Below are 18405 nucleotides of genomic sequence, written 5' to 3' on the forward strand. Positions count from 1 at the left end.
TTCAAAATATTTGAATGGGCTACAAGCTCAAACAGAAGCCACACAATTGGTGTGAATTATCTTTGCTTAGCTCTCCGTGCAAATAGTGACAACACATTAAAGGAAAAAAAGCTATGGAATTTAAGAACTGGAAGTTTTGTTAAGAATCATTTCAGTAAAATATGTGTAAATCAGAACAACAGTCTGGTATGTCTCTCTGTGCTTCCATTGAAAATATGTTTTGGTGATTTTCTATGACCTTGTACTACATTCTCTGTTAGTATAATCTTTTCCCCTAATTTACTATTCTACTGGAATGTAATACAGAAATACTTTCCATTATTTTGTCGAATTTGGTTGTGTCAAGGCAGACAGAAAACAATGGAATTGTGTGGCTGCAGGATTGCAGCCACTGTTAGACTTAAGTGATATGTTCTGAAATCTATGACCGATTATTTAGTGACTCTACATTCTGTAAGTGAATATCCAAACTAAACCTGGACTGTTTGCTATTGTGAATTGTAACGGTATATGTTACCAGACAACCATTTAGGAGGAAAAAATAAACAAGCAAACTCACCTTTTCTCTGCCTTCCTCACCCCACTCCCTGCCTTCCTTTCCCCTCACCCCCTCTTTCTCCCTCCCTGTTTCTCTCCCTCACTTTTCCCCTTCCTCACAAGTCTTCTCCCTCTTTCTCCTCAAACTCTGCAATGGAAATTTATTTTGCACTCCTGGACTGTGTCTATTCAAATGATAGCCTCTAATCCAGGGATGGTATGTGAATAAATGTTCCATGGATCTCATAGTACACTCAAATATGTATTGTTTTCTTTTATAGATTGTGTTGTTTTCTCTTCCATTTAAACAGCAGCAATAGCAGTACTTATCTTCAGAACCTGCATGCAGTGTTTATTTCAGCAGGAAGGCTACTTTTTGCTGGGAAGATCCTAATAAAATTTACAGGACTTGAATAAATGTAGCTAACAGAATCAGTACAAGTAATTGATAAACACTTTTAGAGAAAATAACTTCTAAAGCATTAGACTGCATTTTTGGTGTACACTTTCCTAAAATTGTCAACAGAACAGAAAACCCAAGTGAACATGGTTTTGGGTATAGCTTTTGGGAATGTCTATGAAATAATTTTACTCTTTAGATTATCTCCATTTTATAATGGTATACATATGGATGCAAAACCTGCTATTTACAGACCTTCCTGCTCACATTTTGACTATCTTGCTGCCAAAGACTGCTCAGGAAGCTGTTTTTCTTCTTTCTGTGGACTCTTGTAATAGTTAATTTCAGAGGAAAATGGAAACTTTATGCATAGTTTAGGTTGTGATTGAGTGGAAGAGAAAAAGGACTCTCAAATACTCCTTACCTCAAAGTGACTTTTCATTTTTTCTGATGTATGCCACTTTTGTTTTCCTGTTTTTCAACTTTTAAAACCATATTAAAATGCATAAAAACATGGTGATAGGAACCTGTAAGAAAACTGTCAGTACTTAATTTTTGTTCAATATGTGTTATATGTTTATGTTTCCTTTGGGTGTGGGTATCTTTTTCCAACTTAAGAACCAAAAGTTTTACAAAAACAGATGTAGTGAAAATAAGCAAGAGAAGTCTCATTTCCTTTGGTGAACAAAGTTCACAATTAGCTTGAGTGTAATTTTTTGCATGTTGTACCCTATCAAGCAGTTTTGTTGACAAAAGCTTACTTTCTTGGATTTATCACAACTGATAAAAGATCTGTGATGCCAGACAAAAATTTAGCTACACAGAAAAGGGGAAAAGAGTGGGTCAGATGTAATAACATATTCTAGATGTTATTCCTGCCAACAATTAATGGGGAAATTCACTTTATGAAGCACTGTTTACAGACTGACATCTGGAGGACTTCTCAGCTTGGATCATTTCCAGCGTGTAGATTTATGTACTACTATTCCTCATCCTTTCCCCTTTTTTCCTTTAATATTTCACTTTTCAGATCTGTACTATTCAGTTAATTGTGAATGAATGTAAATGATTTTGTTGCTGTGATTTCTTTTAGGATTCAATGTGCATAAAAACTGAAAATAGTTGCTAAAATAGACATTCAGTGAATACTTATTGAAAGATATTTAGGGATATAAAAAAAATCAGAGTTCTTGTAATTTAAAAGTGTTCCGATCAGAGAAGTCAGAATACAGACCATGAGTTGGTCTTTTGAAGTATGAAATGAAAAGCTTGTAGTCAGAGCAGAAAAAGTATTTTTTTTTAATTTTTTTCCATATAGCTGTCCTGAGTTGTAAAATGTTTTTGAATCACAAAATCCTGGTCTACCATGGTTCAAATATTATACTCAGTAGTGTATATTTGTGCCTTATCCAGTTTCTTTTTCAGTCTAGTGAAAGTTTGAAATTTTCTTTGAATGTTTCCCTTCTTTCAGTGTGACAATAGTCTCAGCGTGGTCTCCACACCTTCCTTCCTGTAGGAAATCATAGCATGTTATCTAGGGTATCCATTGTTATCTTGAGGATGGGTACCTGTTCTGATTGGCACAGAAAATTTCTTGTTCGTTTCTTTGGAAGAAGTGGGTACCACTAATGTTGAGGCAGGCTATGTGTGTATGAGGGTCCAGTCATACTACCCAGCACTATGCATCTGAACAAGTTAAGGGACATTTAAACAAATTTGAGTAGCTCCTTCCTTTAGAAGGTAGTACTGGTATTAAAAGAGCAAGGTAGAAATGATCCTGTAAGCCTCATTTTCTCAAAAAAAGGTGGAAGTACAACTATTATATTGATTTCTTATTTGATCACTTATTTAAGTAATTATTGTCACAAAAATCCTAGTGAAATCCCACTCCACTGAGAACGGTGCTTTTAGCACATGGGATGCCTTTATGAAGCAAGAGCATTTAAAAAATAATTCATAGGAAAGCAACCATTATTGGCATCCTGGTTGAAGTAACTTGTAATTACTACTCATAGTATTGATGCTGATAATACTGCTCTGTGTGTTCTGTTTAAGTTTTCTTTTGACGTAAAATAGTATGTCACTGGTAACATTTCAGTTGTCAGTATTCTCAGTAAAATAAATATATGGAAGAAGTTAATTTTTGTTTTAATTGAAATAACTTCTGATGGTATCATGACAAGTAAATCTCAATTAACCTCTCACGTTAAAATCAAAATCATGACATCCTGCTTCCTTTTAACAAGTAGTGTGTCGTAGCTAATGCAAATAGACCTTTTCCAACTCTTATTTAGTTACTGTCAGCATTGCAAACTAATGAAATATTTTGGCACCAGAGGCCCTCAGTCCTCAAGGCTGTGTAAGTTACTGAATTTTGGGTTTTAGAATGAATGTTAGAAGAGTTCTCTATTTCCATGTAGAAATTCAATAGATCCTAATTGACTTGGTGAGTTTTTGCTCATGGTGTTACAAAATATTATAATACTAAAATGTATGATATCATTCTTAATAGTTCTTTGGGACAAGAAACCTTAATTTTGTATCCTGCATTTACAGGCTAGTGTTTAAGAGTGTAGATTTTATCTGAACAATAAGAATGAAAAAAATCAAAATCGACTTTTAAAGCACTCATTTCTATTTTCAAATCTCTTAGTTCACATTTTAGTCACAATTTTCAAATGACAACAGAAGTATTCGTTTACAGATATTTATTTTCATTTAGGCTGTTGGTACGTTTATATTTAATGCAATGTCGGACATGACCCCATTGTTACAGTATTTTAACATGAAGAGACTTTTCTAATTTACAGTTTTTTCTTCTATTTTCATAGCAGGTATCCTAAACATTTGAAGCTGTCACGGGTTGCAAGTCTGCACACTGACACATTTACTCCTAACCTTTCTTTCTTACTGTCAAGATTTGCTTGCTGCAAATCAAACATAAATCCTGTGATGCACCTTAAACTTTCTCTCAGGGTGTATTTGGATAAAGCAGCTTGTGTCTTTACTCTTTCTTAGGAGCAAAAGATGCTGTATTAGTTCTTCATCTGGTAGGATTATGTGTTTTCACAGGATTGACTGGAGCTGCTGTGCTTTACCCTGGCTAGTCAGGGCATTACATTTCTGCAACACATGGTGCATTGGTTTGCCAGGGCTCTGAAATCGCCAGGGAAAGTGCAACTCTTCTACTTAGGAGTGCAACCTTATTTTTAATTAATTTACTCATTTAGTTTAGGAAAGGGAGGATAGCCTGCATTCTGCAAATTTGGTGCTCTTTTTACAGGGCCTGGAGTAGAACATGTCTTTTCAAAATAGAGCGACTCTTACATGAAGGTAAAAAGTCTTTGCACACCACTGGGAGTCGATGTGCTGCTTATAAACATGTGCTTTCAGAGCACATTAGATGAGTACGTGGATTTGTTTGCTTGCTAGTGGTGTTCCTGGGAGGGCTGTGAGAAAAAGATGCAGCTCAGCTGCGTACTGTATTGTTGGCAATGCACTCACTGTGAGGCCATCTTTTTGCTGTGGAATAGTGACACATCCTCCAGTGTCCTGACCACAGCTGTTCTGAAATAAATTTACATCAGCCTATTCCACTGCAAGTCACTACAGCTGATACTACTACTACTATTACTACTAAATTATATATCTCTTCATATTTTAAACATAGGCATTGAAACATATTTGAAGAAAAAAACTGTGTGTTGCCTAATGAACGACTTGTAAAGCAATGTTGAAACATACAAAGAAGTTATTATACCATACATCCTATAACCGCTTGAGTAAGGCATGTTGCTGGACACTGAAAGTGTCCCTGTGTTTTTTGTATCTTTAATAGAAATACTGTATTTAATGGCCCATCCAAAAAAATCAGTATGTCATTCTTTGTGGCATGCTAACAATTTTCATAAGGTTTGTTGATTTTGTAAAGTTATTTCATTCACACATAATTACTTTATTACAAAAATAGCTCCCAGTAATCTGATCTTTAACACAAATCACATTATTTTCCATGTTTTATGTGGAACATGTTTTGCATATTCTGTGGTCTAAGTTAATTCAAACTCTTTTTCAAGATGACGTAAGTAGTAGAGAGAATTCATTAAAGCATAATCAACCTTCTAAACAATGGAAATAGTTTTCTTTAGCAAATGTTTCCTTGAAGTGAAAGTAAAGACTACTTTAGTTTTATATGCTCCTGTCAGCTAATTTATTGCCTCTTTTCCTCAATTATGCCCCAGTGAGTTTGTTTTGTTGCCTAAACACCACTTTAAGTGTCTTCCATTTTCAACTAGGTGGCTGCACTACAATCCCAGAGTCTGATTTAGAGGAAAGGACCATTATACCGGGCTCCACAGCAATGTTTGCCAGTCACGGGCAGACCACAAAGCAGAAATCCAAGCCTGGTAAGAAAAGGAAAATTATGTTATTTCACTTAGAGGTGTACTGCTCATATTTTCAGAATGCTTGTGGACATATGAAACAAATGGCATATATTTCAGCCTTTGTTGGCATAATTTTTAGGTTTTCTTGCTACAATAGTACAATGTGTAGGATTCTGAGCTTATTCAGCTTCCTCTATCAAGAGTGGCTCAACTGTAAAGATCAGTCTTGGAGTTAAATAACTTCAGAGTTAAAAGGTTTAGTGCTATGTTATACTTGAATGAGGTTCTCACAGGTTTTATTCACTATCTGCTCCACAGAGGCAAGATGAAACTGAGGGCATTTTGATGTAACAAAGGTGGGTTTTTTTCCTGTGGTCTGGTGGTTACACTTTGTGCCAGCTGATTAAAATATGGTCATTACTTATCTTTTGTGGGGAGACTTCCTAGAATTTCAGAAAAATATTATTGGATATAATAAAATGAAATTATACTGGCTATAAAATATTCTGCGTACCGTGATGACACATTTTCTGGAAAGACTTCATGCTGCCGGGAACTGTGATATAGTGTTAACATATTTTAAAAGCAGCACTGTAAAGTACTGCCTTGCAGTTTAATAAAGTGTCTGGTAAATTCTCAGGGTTTGATTATAGCAATTTCACATTTTGCTTACTAAGTTGTACCTTCACACTTCTTTTCCCCTCTCCTTGACTGATTTTATCCTATAATATTTACTATAAAATGTATTTGAATGTTGCTTGTAAATCAGAAGTGCTCATTATGGATGGGTGTTGAAGAAAAGCAGCTTAGAGGTTGCAACCAGCAGCAGTCAAAAATAGAAGGTTCTTATACACCTGCAAAACACAGTCAATTGTGTGTTTAAAAAGCATTCAGCTGCTGGTTTGCCTTGCTAACTGTAGCACAGACAGGCAGGGAGTTGGAATAGATAATTAATTTCAATAGCAAAATTTACATTACCAAATTTTTAATAATGGGCAGAAAAGAAGGATATGGAATGCAGCAATGTTTAATAATGCCACAGTGTAACTTAAAAATTAGTACCTGCTGACAAAAGCAACCTGAAAAATCCCCTGAAGGCCTAAAGTTTTGACTTTTCTAGAGTGCTAATTGCTTGTGGTCCTCATGGACTTTAGGTCATTAGAGTAAGAGAGCCTGTCAAAGTTGACATAAATATAGTTTAACCTTTGCCATCTGAATATATTAAGTAACCTCCTGGTAATGGAAAAGTATATCATCTCTCTGATGTAGGATACAGTCCTGATAAAATTCCAGCTTCAAGCAATTAGACTAATAAATCACAAATGTATGGCAGGTTATTTCTCTTTGTCTGATGCTCCCGTCTTCTGATCGAGCACGTATTTGTTCTTCAGTAGATAATGTTCTCCTATATTTAAATAACCTTATTACTGAAAAGACTAGCATGAGTGGAAAAGTGTAGAAATGTATTCATGAGATCCAGAAACAACAGCATGGGGACCTGCATATCCTAGTGTAAGTCTTAGCCCATGATATAAATTGAGACTTACGTCACATAGCTGGCTGTTGTTGCTTTGTAACTAGGAAGGGCAGAATGAAAACTTTGAAACCTTTTAAAAAAGTCTTGAGGTTTACAGCCGTGTGTTATACAAGTGAGTTTAATTCATTCATGGTAAGAATTGACTGCTATCTGCCAGTTAGTGCTGCAATATAGAGAACACCTAGAATATCTGCCACCGAGCTGTCTGGAAATTCTAATTGCTGTGAGTGTAAGAGCCAAGGGAGCTACTTAAACCTGACGGTAACAGTAGGCATGAAATCACAGCTTTTCAATGTTTTTCTCTACATGATATTTTTGGACTGAGTTCTTGCTCAGGCACCACAGACTGCAGCAAGACCAGGGTGATTACAAAGAGCCCTCAAAGAATATTTCCTGTGTCTTATGTATCTTTTTATTTGAGTTTACATTTAATTTAACTATGTACAGTAAATAAAAGAGAGAAAAGGACAAAGTAGGGTAAAAGTATTTTTTCTTAATATATCTTCCTTCATTTCCTAATGGAGTTCAAGACAGATTCTCATTATGAGTTGTGAGTTGGTTGTTTGATGACCCTAGTGGGTCACTTCCAACTCAGGATGTTCTGTGATTATATGATAATGTGTTGTATGAGCTATGCAAAGAACTGAGGGAAATGAGGGACTGAGACCTGGAAGGCTGTTCTGTGAGAAAGTGTGCTGTAGGGCATCATCCTGTCACAGACTTGCAAATTATCTCATGCAAAGTATTATACTGAGACTTTCCAGGCAGCTGCTAAGCATGTGAGAGAGACTTTTGGCTTTACTTGGAATAGTTACTTGGGAGTGCAGAAAATGACATCTAGTAGTCATCTTCAAGTCTGTGCAAGGACAGAATGAATGGTTTTAGCTCAATGACAGAGTCTCTTTGGAAAGGGAATTTCTGGTTTTATGATGCTTTCTTTTAATTGCTGAAATAGTTCTCACTGATTGTTTTTCTTATTTATTTCTAATCCAAATATGTTGTGATTTTATTGTAGAGAATGGGATCACTTTAATGATATCCGGAAGCTAATGGTATTATTGCAGTTGTAGGAGTAGGTTCTTTTAGGTGGCTTTTGCTTTGAGTAGGTAAAAAATACTTCCTTGGACATTGTCTATTCCAGTGAATGGAAAAGAGTTCTTCCATTTCTTTCCACCTCAAGACACGGAGTCTGTGTTTATTGCATTGGGAGGAATAAGGTTAGCATAATAAATCTATGCTAACTTTGTTCTTTTGTTTTGGTTAGAAGGCGGACAGAGCAGCACATATTGCATATGTATATATATATATATATATATATTCTCTCAATATGCACAAGTCTGGTGGGAGAATCTGAATGTAATTTGAAGTTCATTTGTTATTTCTTTTTCCATGAGCTCACAGCTATAATACTAATGCTTACCTCTACTGCAAACAAGTACAAACATAGTGATTGTAGACTCTACGAAGGTACTGTGGAGTTCCTTTGTCTTTTGGTGTACTCTTCTGTTTTCTTCTTTACAAGTTATGAATTTCTAACTAGAGTTGCATCTGCTTGAGTGGTCTGATTTTATGGAGAAGTTTTCATGTGTTTTAGAAGGTAACAATTAACAGAGCTTTGCAGAACTCCACTTCTTAAACTCTTACTTGTGCTCAAAAATTTCTGATGGAATTAATTGAAAATATGGTTTGTCACAAAGACATATAGAGAAGCTATTGTAACTGAAGGCTTTTAGAGAAATCTCTAAGAAATATGAGAAACAACCTTAAAACAACAATTAAACTGTGCTGATGGTGAGCTTTAGGATGTAATAACAACATATGCATTTATCGGGATATAGCCCTTAAAGTAAGTATTTTAAACTCCTTGTATGTTCTGTGCTGCATGCTACTTCCTATGAAAGAGAATTTCCTAAGACCTTTTTTTCCAACCAATATTCCTACTGAATATTTTACACAGAAAGGGTCTGGTTATTTTTTCATGAGTAAAGAGTTTTATGCTGGTAAATCATTACTGACTTCACTAAATTGATGGAAAAGCAGATAAAAAGCTAGTATGAATAAAAGAATGGGTTGAAAAATGTATATTTTTTTTTTTGATTGGTTTTGTTTTGGTCTTTTATTTTTTTTAAATTTTTTTTCTGTGAAACAATTGTGCTGAATACTTTGTAATTTCCTTGCTTAGGATTTTACCGCACCTGGAGTCAGATTTGTCAAATGTGATGACATGCAGGTATTGGAATTTTCACAACTTGTAAGACTTGATTTTCCTGGCAGAATTTTTCATCAAAGATCCCATAAACCTATTCTGTCAATAATCTATCTAAACAACAACAACAACATCTTTAATATTTAAGGGCAGTCATTGCCTGACTTTGCTATGCTAATTCAGAATAATTGTCTCTTTCTGAGAGAGCAGTATGGCACAGTATTTACATTTATCATTTAAACACAAATATTTCTGAGAAGCTATTCATAAGACAAAAGATTTAGCATTTGGATTTGCTACTGTGCATCCACTGTTTTCGTTAAATTCTTTGAATGTTGCTGTCATGCAAATATTTAGATAACTTAAAGATTACATTTTAAAGTTCTTATCTTCTATGATTATATTTAGTAAAGTAAATAAACTTCTATAGTTTAATACTCAAATCATCTAAGACCAAAAACTGTGTCAGCATTTGTATTTATGATTGGAATAGATTTTTAACTGTCTTTCATTTGAATCTAGCTTATTATTTGTGATTAAATAGGCAGCTACACATAGACAACTGTGAGGTTGAGCTATAAACTCCAATAAAACAAGACATTCTGAGTCAGATGTTCAAAACACCCTCCAAAGTTGCGCCCAGACATTGTACAGCTGCATGTCTTTAGTTTGTTTATTTTGTTACTTTTTCTTCAGCAATGAATGGCAATGTTCATGTAGATGTAGAAGGTGATTTAAGAGTATCTTTCAACTTCACCCTCCTAATCAAAGATTTCTGTTTTTAATAGCATAGACAATTTTAGGAACTATCGCATGGTTCCAGCCCACAACGATGTTTAGTTGTACTAACCTTTTAATAAACAAGATTGAAACTGCTTTCCTTTAAAGGGTCTAGGGACACATTTAAATTTATCTATCTGCTTAATTTTTCTTATGAATACACATCTGTGTGAAATTGCAAGCTACATCTGCTAAGTAGCTCATCAAAAAGTGATGTAATACAAAATGAAATTTTGTGATAGTGTTTCATGTATTTGATTTTTGAAAGGTAAACACTTAAACACTTGGCTTTGTACAAAGAGTTAGATAGTAAAGAGCTTTTGGATATAAATTGCTGTCAGCTCTCCACTGAGTCTTTTAATTTTTTTGCTGTACTGTTCTTAATATTATTTCTTGCCTACACATTTGAAGAAAGGCATATCCTGGAATTTGTTTTGAAGGGTGCCTAAATTTGCTGTAAAAACTCTAAAGCAGGTCTGTGAAAGATTTCTGTTTTCTCTCAGACATATATTGTTTATATATTGGAGTAATAACTGCCCTACATTTTCAACATGCGTGAGTAAGGTACAGATGGCCTTACTACTGTTATTGTAATTATCATAATCTGCTGCACTAGTAATCATTTGGATACAGATGTTTTTGCCAATTGCAGCAAAAGTATTTGCAATGTACAAAACAATTCACTTTTCCAGGTTAGACAGTACAATAGGACAGAAATAAATTGTAATACTGACTATTGTACATGAGATTAAATAAAAAGGAAACGTTTAAGTTAAGCTAAAGATAATCTTGAAAAAAATGTCGATACTGTCTGGAGTGGGATTTCATGCCCATAGTGAACTTTCTAAACAATCAGCTGAATGAGTCAGTCCTGTTGGCAACACATCCTTTTCAGCTGGTCATGGCTGCAGTCTTGAACCTGAACTTCTGGTCTGAAGTTTGGTTACTACACTCATGGCAAGAATAGAGAACAGACTTTTTTTAAGAAAATCATTGAAGGCCCAATTAACAGGGCTCATCTGAAGGGATAATTGTGATGCTGACAGTTTGAGCACAGTTTCAAGCATTTTGACAAGTGAGTTGCAACACAGTGTTTTATCATTGGGTAACAAAGAGACCTGAATTAGAAAGAAATCTGTCAAAAACATGGAAATTTGTGATGGCCTCAGGTAAGTGAAAGCTCCTTCAGACCTAACCTCATTAGTTGCTCACTTAGGTATTTCCCACTGATGTATTGTGGTATTATGAGACTAGATCCTTGTTTCTTTCTGTATGAACATTGCTATGCAATAGGAAAGATACCAGGAGCCTGCAGCTGGGCCCACCTAATACTTTAAAATTGCTAAGCTAATTGTTTCCACAAGAAAAGGTGCAAAGAAAATCACTGGGCTACAAAAAGCCTATTTTTCTGGAGAGAGTTGAAGAGATTTATGGAGGTTTTCTTTTCCACAGAGTCTGTTTTTCTAAAGAGCAGTACAGCTTAAGAGATTAATGTGAGAATTCCTTCATTAAGTCAATACCAAATGAAGTGCAGTTTCTCTTTTAGCAGGAGCTTGTATATACATCTCCTCTGAAATGTAATATAGCACATGAGAACACAGCAAGTCTTTTATATGTTCTATTATTTGCAGCTTGTACTATATTATAATGTATATTGCCAACTGCAATGAGTAAAGAGCTCAGCCTGTGTGTTTGCGCCATACCAACAGTTGGTATAGTGTTCTACAAAATGTTTTCATTCAGAGGTTAAAAAAAGTGTCTGATTAATTCTACTTTGTTTCATGACTCTCAATGGAACAAAGACCTGAGAACTACCTTACACTCTGCTTTGTGGGTTGTTTCAGAATTTTCTGTGACATCACAGAAAATAGGTAGGAAATGAACAAGTCATGGTATAGAGAGCCTGACCCTTTTCCTTCAAATTTGGTGGCTTTAATAGAAAGAATTGTTTGTGTCAAGTATTTTGTTTTGCTTTATTTTTTGATGGAGAGAAAATTCAAAGGCAGTCTTAAAATTATTAACAAAAGGTTGCTACTGATACAGTTAAGGAGCAGCAAAGAGTGATACAAAGCATAACAACATATTCATGGCCATATCCAAAGCTTTCTGGAATCTATCAAAAGGCGTTTCCGTATTTTTAACAGGACCTAAGCATGAGAAATCCTGATGGGTAATGGAAGGACAGGAAGGTAAGGAGCACATAAAAGTTAGGCTGAGAAGAGAGAGTATGCTAAATATGAAACAAACCCAAAAATCAAATCTAAACACACCTTTAGGAATTATGATTAGGTTTTGTAGACAAGAAAGGGAAACTGTAGCACAATAAAAGGAATAAAAAAACCAGAGAGACGTTTAAAAGCTTTTTTTTGTGACTAAATGTAGGTTTTCATATTTTCTTGGCAGTTTTCTTGCATAACTATGAGCTTAAGAGAAGTAGATGATTGTCTATCACTAGGATTCATTCATGCACTTGTCTTCTGCAAGTAAAGATGGGCAGGAAAGAAACTAGTCAGATTTTTCTCTTAGTTGCTGCTGCTTACTTTTCATCTGGGTAGGTGCAGATTAATACTCCATTTCCTTATGAATGTTTATAAGACTTGTGTTGCTTTTGTTTCCTCACACCAGTTATTTCCTCCACTGCATCAAGTGTTGCCATTTAAAGTGCATAGTACAAATATGCCCAGCATTCTGTATTTTTTCTCATGGAATTGAATTGCTGGCTACTGTTTTCTTTAGCTTGGGTGAAATCTTTTTACTAAATACTGAGTAAAACTTGTTTCTCAACACAAGTGTTTATCCTGTGTTTACTAATGCATTACTGACTCTCCAGTTCTGCAACACAAATTTTAGTACCTAATTTTTTGTTTAAATGGGAAAACATAATTTTTGTTCAGAACATGGATAGCTTTGAATTTCAAAGAATTGGCATTCTTTGGATTAGTGCGTTATTCCTGGCTTCACTTCTTTTGTCAGATCTTTATTGGTTTGTGAGATAGTACACAGATATCTGTGCTACTTTCTTGACATTATAGAATAGTACCTATAAAATTTACATTCTGTTATTGATTCTTTATGTTTATTTGTGTTAGATATTAATGGTTCATATTTGTTAATGCCATTCTTTGAGAACCATAAACATTTCATTCTGTTCTGGTTTCTAACAAGGTGTTATTATTAAACAAACAGCGGGGGGAGAGAGAGAAAAAAGGGACAGATAAGCTCATCAATATATTATTTCAGTGCCTGCTCAACATTCCAAGCCAAGAAGAATTTAGATGCTGCCAGGCTTATTGAATCCTGCTCACGTTCTCATGGCCTGGACAACACAGTTGGCAGACAGACATTTTTGGCTTCTGCCATCCACCTTTGTATAAGAGAGAAAATTAAATCAGAGGCATTCAATAGGACAAAACAGAGCCAAACACTCAATTGTAAGATCTCCTCTACTGCTGAAAACCAGTACTGCAAATTTCAGGAAATCCCAAAAACTCATTGAGCACTCCAAGGAAGAGTTTTTCTGATGCAGAAACTTGGAATTGAAATTGTATGTTTTGTATAAAAGTCAGATTACACTTAGTAAGGGTTACTTCTATCCTAAAACTGTTTCACTACCTTTTTTAGAACCCTAAAGTTAATATTTTTGTAATCATTTGATATATCAGATAAATATTAGTTATTTGTTAATTCCAGGATGAGCCTTTAAAATGGTTTTCCAGGTCTTTTTTTCCAGGTTATACAAAATGCCAAGTCTTACTTTATAGCTTGTCAACATTGGCCACCAAATGGAGATTAGCTCTAGATCTTTAGGAACTGTTTGCTGGAAAAAAATGACATTGTGGAGGTGTTAGAGGTTATTTTCCAAAATATCTTCTTTTAGAAGTAATTTTAGTGTCTTGCGCCCCTTTCTCCCCTCACCGTTCCAGAAGGCAGCCATCCATATTATGAGCTAATGGCTTAAACGTTCTTTAGAAAAAAGAAAAAAAGGACTGTTTTTGAGATACAGAATTGCATGAAAGCACCTGAAACTGCTAAGATCAGTTCTCTCTCCCTGAGGGCTGACTCTACAACCCCCTGAAAAATAAGGGATTTGAATGGAAACAGTGACTCTCATTTAAGGAACTGCTGACACGCCTCAAAAGAGGGAGCACATTCCCACATGCTTCTTGTTGGAGAGTGTTACTGGAACTGCAAATAAGTTTTCCATGTAATTTTGTGGAAATTGTCAGTGCCATTATAAGTCACTTTGGAACTTTGATAGAGCTTTGAATTATAAGAAAATGGATATTATTGGTAATATGGATGATGTATATTGCCAGTTCACATCATCTTAGTTAAATAATATTGTGAATAGTACCGAAATCTTTCTGGGGTTGGAATCACAATATTTTTTCTCTTAATTATTAGAATGAAATAGTCACAATGCTACTGCACCATCAAGGTTCTACCACTCACAGCTTTTGTATTGAGGCAATTTGATTGCCATGCTTGTACAGCTGGGTGATACTGTGATGCTGCTGTTGATATGTCTCAGAAGAGGCTTGTACCCCAAATCCCAGTATTCTATTGTAGATAAAATTTTTTCTCACTTTGGTCTTCTGGAGCAGTATACATTTTGGTCATGCTGGCTGCAGTTCTTAAAACTGGTTACTTAAAAATTCTGATTTTACATTTGTATGCCATAGCGTTAAGAGCTCTTCCACAGTTTTTTTAATTCTCCACTCACTTCTCCAGAGTGAACATAGGCCTAATCCACATTCTACTTTTAAAAGCAATATCTTTTGGGGCCACATCCCTGTGTGCTGTCACAACCATCATAGCTGATGGACTATCATGAGCTCCTTGGTTCTTGAATTTGTTCTCATTGCCTGTGGTTGTGAAATGCAGCACATGTGACTATGTTGTACCTAATACTTGAATCTATCATATTTTTAACTTCTCTGGAGAATTAAATGTAGTAGTTATTGACACTTTGACTATAGTTATGCAGGTCTTCTGATGTTTACTGAGCAAAGACAGATCAATTGTAATGGTAGAATTAAAACGCCAGGCTTCCAGAACAGATTCAAGTTCACCATACTGATGAGGGTGATTGGATGACTTTGTTAAGGAATTGTTTAGTACCCTGGGACCAAACAATATTACACTTAGGAAGATTTCCACAAAAGGGACAAGCAACAGCAGAGCAGTAGCAGTAGCACTAGCCCTTGTTATTAAAATCAGCAGCAATCAGTGCAGTACTTATAACTAACCCTGAGGTAATGTCTGCTAAGCACATTCTAATTCTGAGTTATTTGGTATTGTTGTGCTCCACAGAGTATCCTCTCAGCTATTTTGCCTGTTAGAGTAATTATGTCTTCCTGTGGTTGGGTGTCACACTCACCAATTTAGTATTAAGCCTACTGAAATGTTTCCAAAAGTAGGATATGAGGCTGAAGTAGGAATGAATGAAAAACAGGGTGAGTGCTGAATTTTGTAATAACTACTGGAACATAGAGCCAGATGACTCCTGCTGCACGAAGCAGTGCATGAAGCAGGTGTATCTTCCCAGCCTGTTAGTGTATATCTATACCCACGTGTCAAGGTTAAGCAGTAGGTTAGTGCACAAGGCTGAATAAATTTAGGACATTGGAAACATGGGCTGGAAGCAAAAATAGTCTGTAATTCCTAGGACAGATTTTGTTTTCAAAGTTTGGTTCACTTTTAAAGGAAAAAATAGAAAGATGTTCCAAAATGTTAATCTGAACAGGATATGATATTTGGAGTGGTGTTAGAGCTATGTCTGATTCCTTTCATGGTACCCCCAAAGCAAATGTATTATATCACTTAATGAATATGCATTTCTAGTGTTAATATCAAGTTATTTTACAGCCCACATTGCCTCACAGGACAAGGTAAACCAGAAAAGAAGCCCTGTAGTTCCTTAGCTTGCTCACTTTCTAAATAGAGTAAACAATTTTGAGGCACCAGTAGGCTACATAGCTTTTCAGCTCACTGTTTAGTTACTATCTAGAAAATAAGATAGTAGTTAATAAAACCTGAACTCTTGTAGTTGTCTTTAAAATTTCTTTAGGGCCCTTGCCCTGTAGAAGACCTTTGCTTTCATGTTCATAATTAGGTTGAATCAGTAATTTATTTTTTCTAAATTAATTTTGGCTCATAGATGTCATAGGTGTCTTCAGATCTAATACCCTGAGTGTCATGGACAGACTGGTGATGTAGCACTGTACAATACCCCAGCCATGCATTAACACCCTGGAGAATACTACTTTAAAAGTTAGAAGCTAAGTTTATTTTCTGGAAAATAGCCTTAGAAAAATGAAACTTAAATTTTAATTTTATCTCAATCCCATTCAAAAAACCTTAAATTTTTTAAAAGTTATATGTAAGAAATAGTAAAATCATATGCAGTTAGAGCCAGAGGTCTCCCGTGGCTCTATTTATCAAGAAAATTTTGTTATTTTCTGGCTTTATTCTGTTGTGTATATTCCAACAAATGTTATATTCTTCTCATGTTTATGAGTGCTAAAAAATTGTCACTTTGAGCTTGGAAACTGCTGTCATTGCTGGTGAGAAAGATGAAAAAGAAGCAAGGTAAGAACAGAGGACAGAAGACAATAGCACCGTAGAAAATACATTAAATTTAACACATCACATGGATATTAATTCTCTCCCCTGTAGTCATAATTGAGTAAAGTTTTTAATAGTGAAAAGTGTGATTAAAAACATGTACATGCTCTCCTCTGGGCTGCACTGCTAGCAGCATTAAACAAGCAATCACTGCAACAGTTCCTCAGGCCTCTTGCAAAACGTGCCTAAAAAGATAACTTCTGCAGAGCTAGGCTGTCAGTAGTACTCAGGGTAGCTAACTCTAAACTAGACTGCTTGTGTCCAAATGAGCAACAGCCTAGAGTGGGGAGGTTGCAATGGCTTTATCTTCTCATTATCTCAGTCACCAAGTGTTTCTCCATTCACTGGTGCCAGCGCTATTTATAATGATCAGGTGGGTAAGACAGCTTTAGGGAGCTAAACGGATAGAAATTTCAAAATGTAGTGCAAGCTGCTTTTTTTCTAACCTTAATCTTTATCCATATAGTTAGACCATCAGAAGGAAAGGTTACTGTCTTGTGGTGTCAGTGAGCTGTGTGTCCACAGCTGCAAAATTGCTAGTTCTGCTGTAGGAGAGGTTGGTATGTGCATCAGGATGCAGGGAGGAGAGCATGAACATCCCTGTGGCAGCAGGCCATAGCTATGTCAAATTAAGTATAAAATGTGATTGCCTTCTACCTTTTGACTCGGTCAGCTGTGTGAATTCTTCTCATAGTGGCAGGAGCATGAATGCTGGAACAAGGAATAAGAGAAAGGGGAAGCCGCAATTAGCCCAGCTTACGTTAGCCTTTGCTGTCACAGTAGCTTCAACATAATCAAACCCTTAAATAGGAGCTCTGAGAAAAGAACCCAGAATGCTAATAGGATATTTTAAATTGTGTGGTTTGCCTTATTAAGAGTAGTTGTAAAGTTATTCTGAGCTCTCTTACCTAATGAGCTGGTGCTAGAAGTACTAGTTTATTTTTATGCCATGGAAGGTGGTTTGTGTATGATGGGGAGCCTCTTCATTCTTGTGTTTGCAGTCCATTGTGCCAGAACTCATTTATGCTTTTTCCTGGCAATTTTCTCACAGCTCTAAAATTGTGGACACAGGACCTAATCCAACAAAGTTTTTAAGCACATGCACTGCCAAGCATATGTAGTCTCACTGGACTCACAAGGGAGTATAGTAGGCAAAGTGAAAACGCCCTTTGGTCTTTCTATATCAGCTGTATTTGGTCCTCCTTGGAGTAAAATTGGTTGTAAGCCTGAAAGAAATGTCATATTAGGACAGCTGCTTCTCCTATTCTCCTTAGCATTTTCTTGGTTTTGTCAAATGGAGAATAGGTCAAGACTTCATCATGAGCACAAAGCTAAGCCAACACATAAATACCCTTGAGCAGCAGTTTTAACATTTTAGAATATTTATAGCTAACAGCGAAATTTTAGGATAATAAATTGTTCAAGATCCTTGTTAGTTCATTTTCTATAAAATACAATTTTTATTCTGGATTAATTCCAGATGCCTGAGCAAGGACTAGAGATCTATCTGGAATGGTCTAAATACCTTCTCCCTCTCCCTCTCCCCCTCCTTCCTTTTTTTTCTTTTCTGTTATGAAAAGCAACATGAATGCTAAAGTGTCTAATTTTTGGAGTAGTAACTTTGAGACATACTTGGTTCTTATATCCCAAAAAGAGGTAAAGAAGGTGGAGGGGCTCTTTCTTAACTCCGAGTGAAATATTCTGCTAACTCTTTGAAAGCAGGTCTTTCATTCTTGTCTGCTCATCATTATCTGCTTGCATAGAAAAATAGAAGTTGTATTTGACTTCCTGAGGTAGGTTTTAAAGCCATTTTAGGTCTTTGGAATGTGATTCTGCTAGATATGTATTATTGTCTATATTGCATATCCATGGTGATGTGCTTTGTTCTCTATTTTTACAGCAAATGGGATGAGTTTTAAAATCTGCAATATAC

At 35.6% G+C, this 18405-nt stretch overlaps 1 protein-coding gene across 6 annotated transcripts in view; it reads left to right on the plus strand.

Annotated features, from left to right (window-relative positions):
* Positions 1 to 18405, plus strand: part of BBS9 (Bardet-Biedl syndrome 9) — a 281332-nt gene that overhangs the window by 163590 nt on the left and 99337 nt on the right. For 3 of the 6 annotated variants that reach the window (XM_033511950.1, XM_033511948.1, XM_033511953.1), the window contains one exon: positions 5233 to 5343. In XM_033511950.1, the coding sequence (XP_033367841.1) occupies positions 5233 to 5343 (111 nt within the window). Of the gene's footprint in view, positions 1 to 5232; positions 5344 to 5640; positions 5680 to 9041; positions 9091 to 18405 lie in introns of those variants that run through there. The other 3 variants (XM_033511949.1, XM_033511951.1, XM_033511952.1) reach the window with 3 other exon arrangements.

Source organism: Parus major, chromosome 2 (assembly GCF_001522545.3).
Source record: "Parus major isolate Abel chromosome 2, Parus_major1.1, whole genome shotgun sequence".
Lineage (NCBI taxonomy): Eukaryota > Metazoa > Chordata > Aves > Passeriformes > Paridae > Parus > Parus major.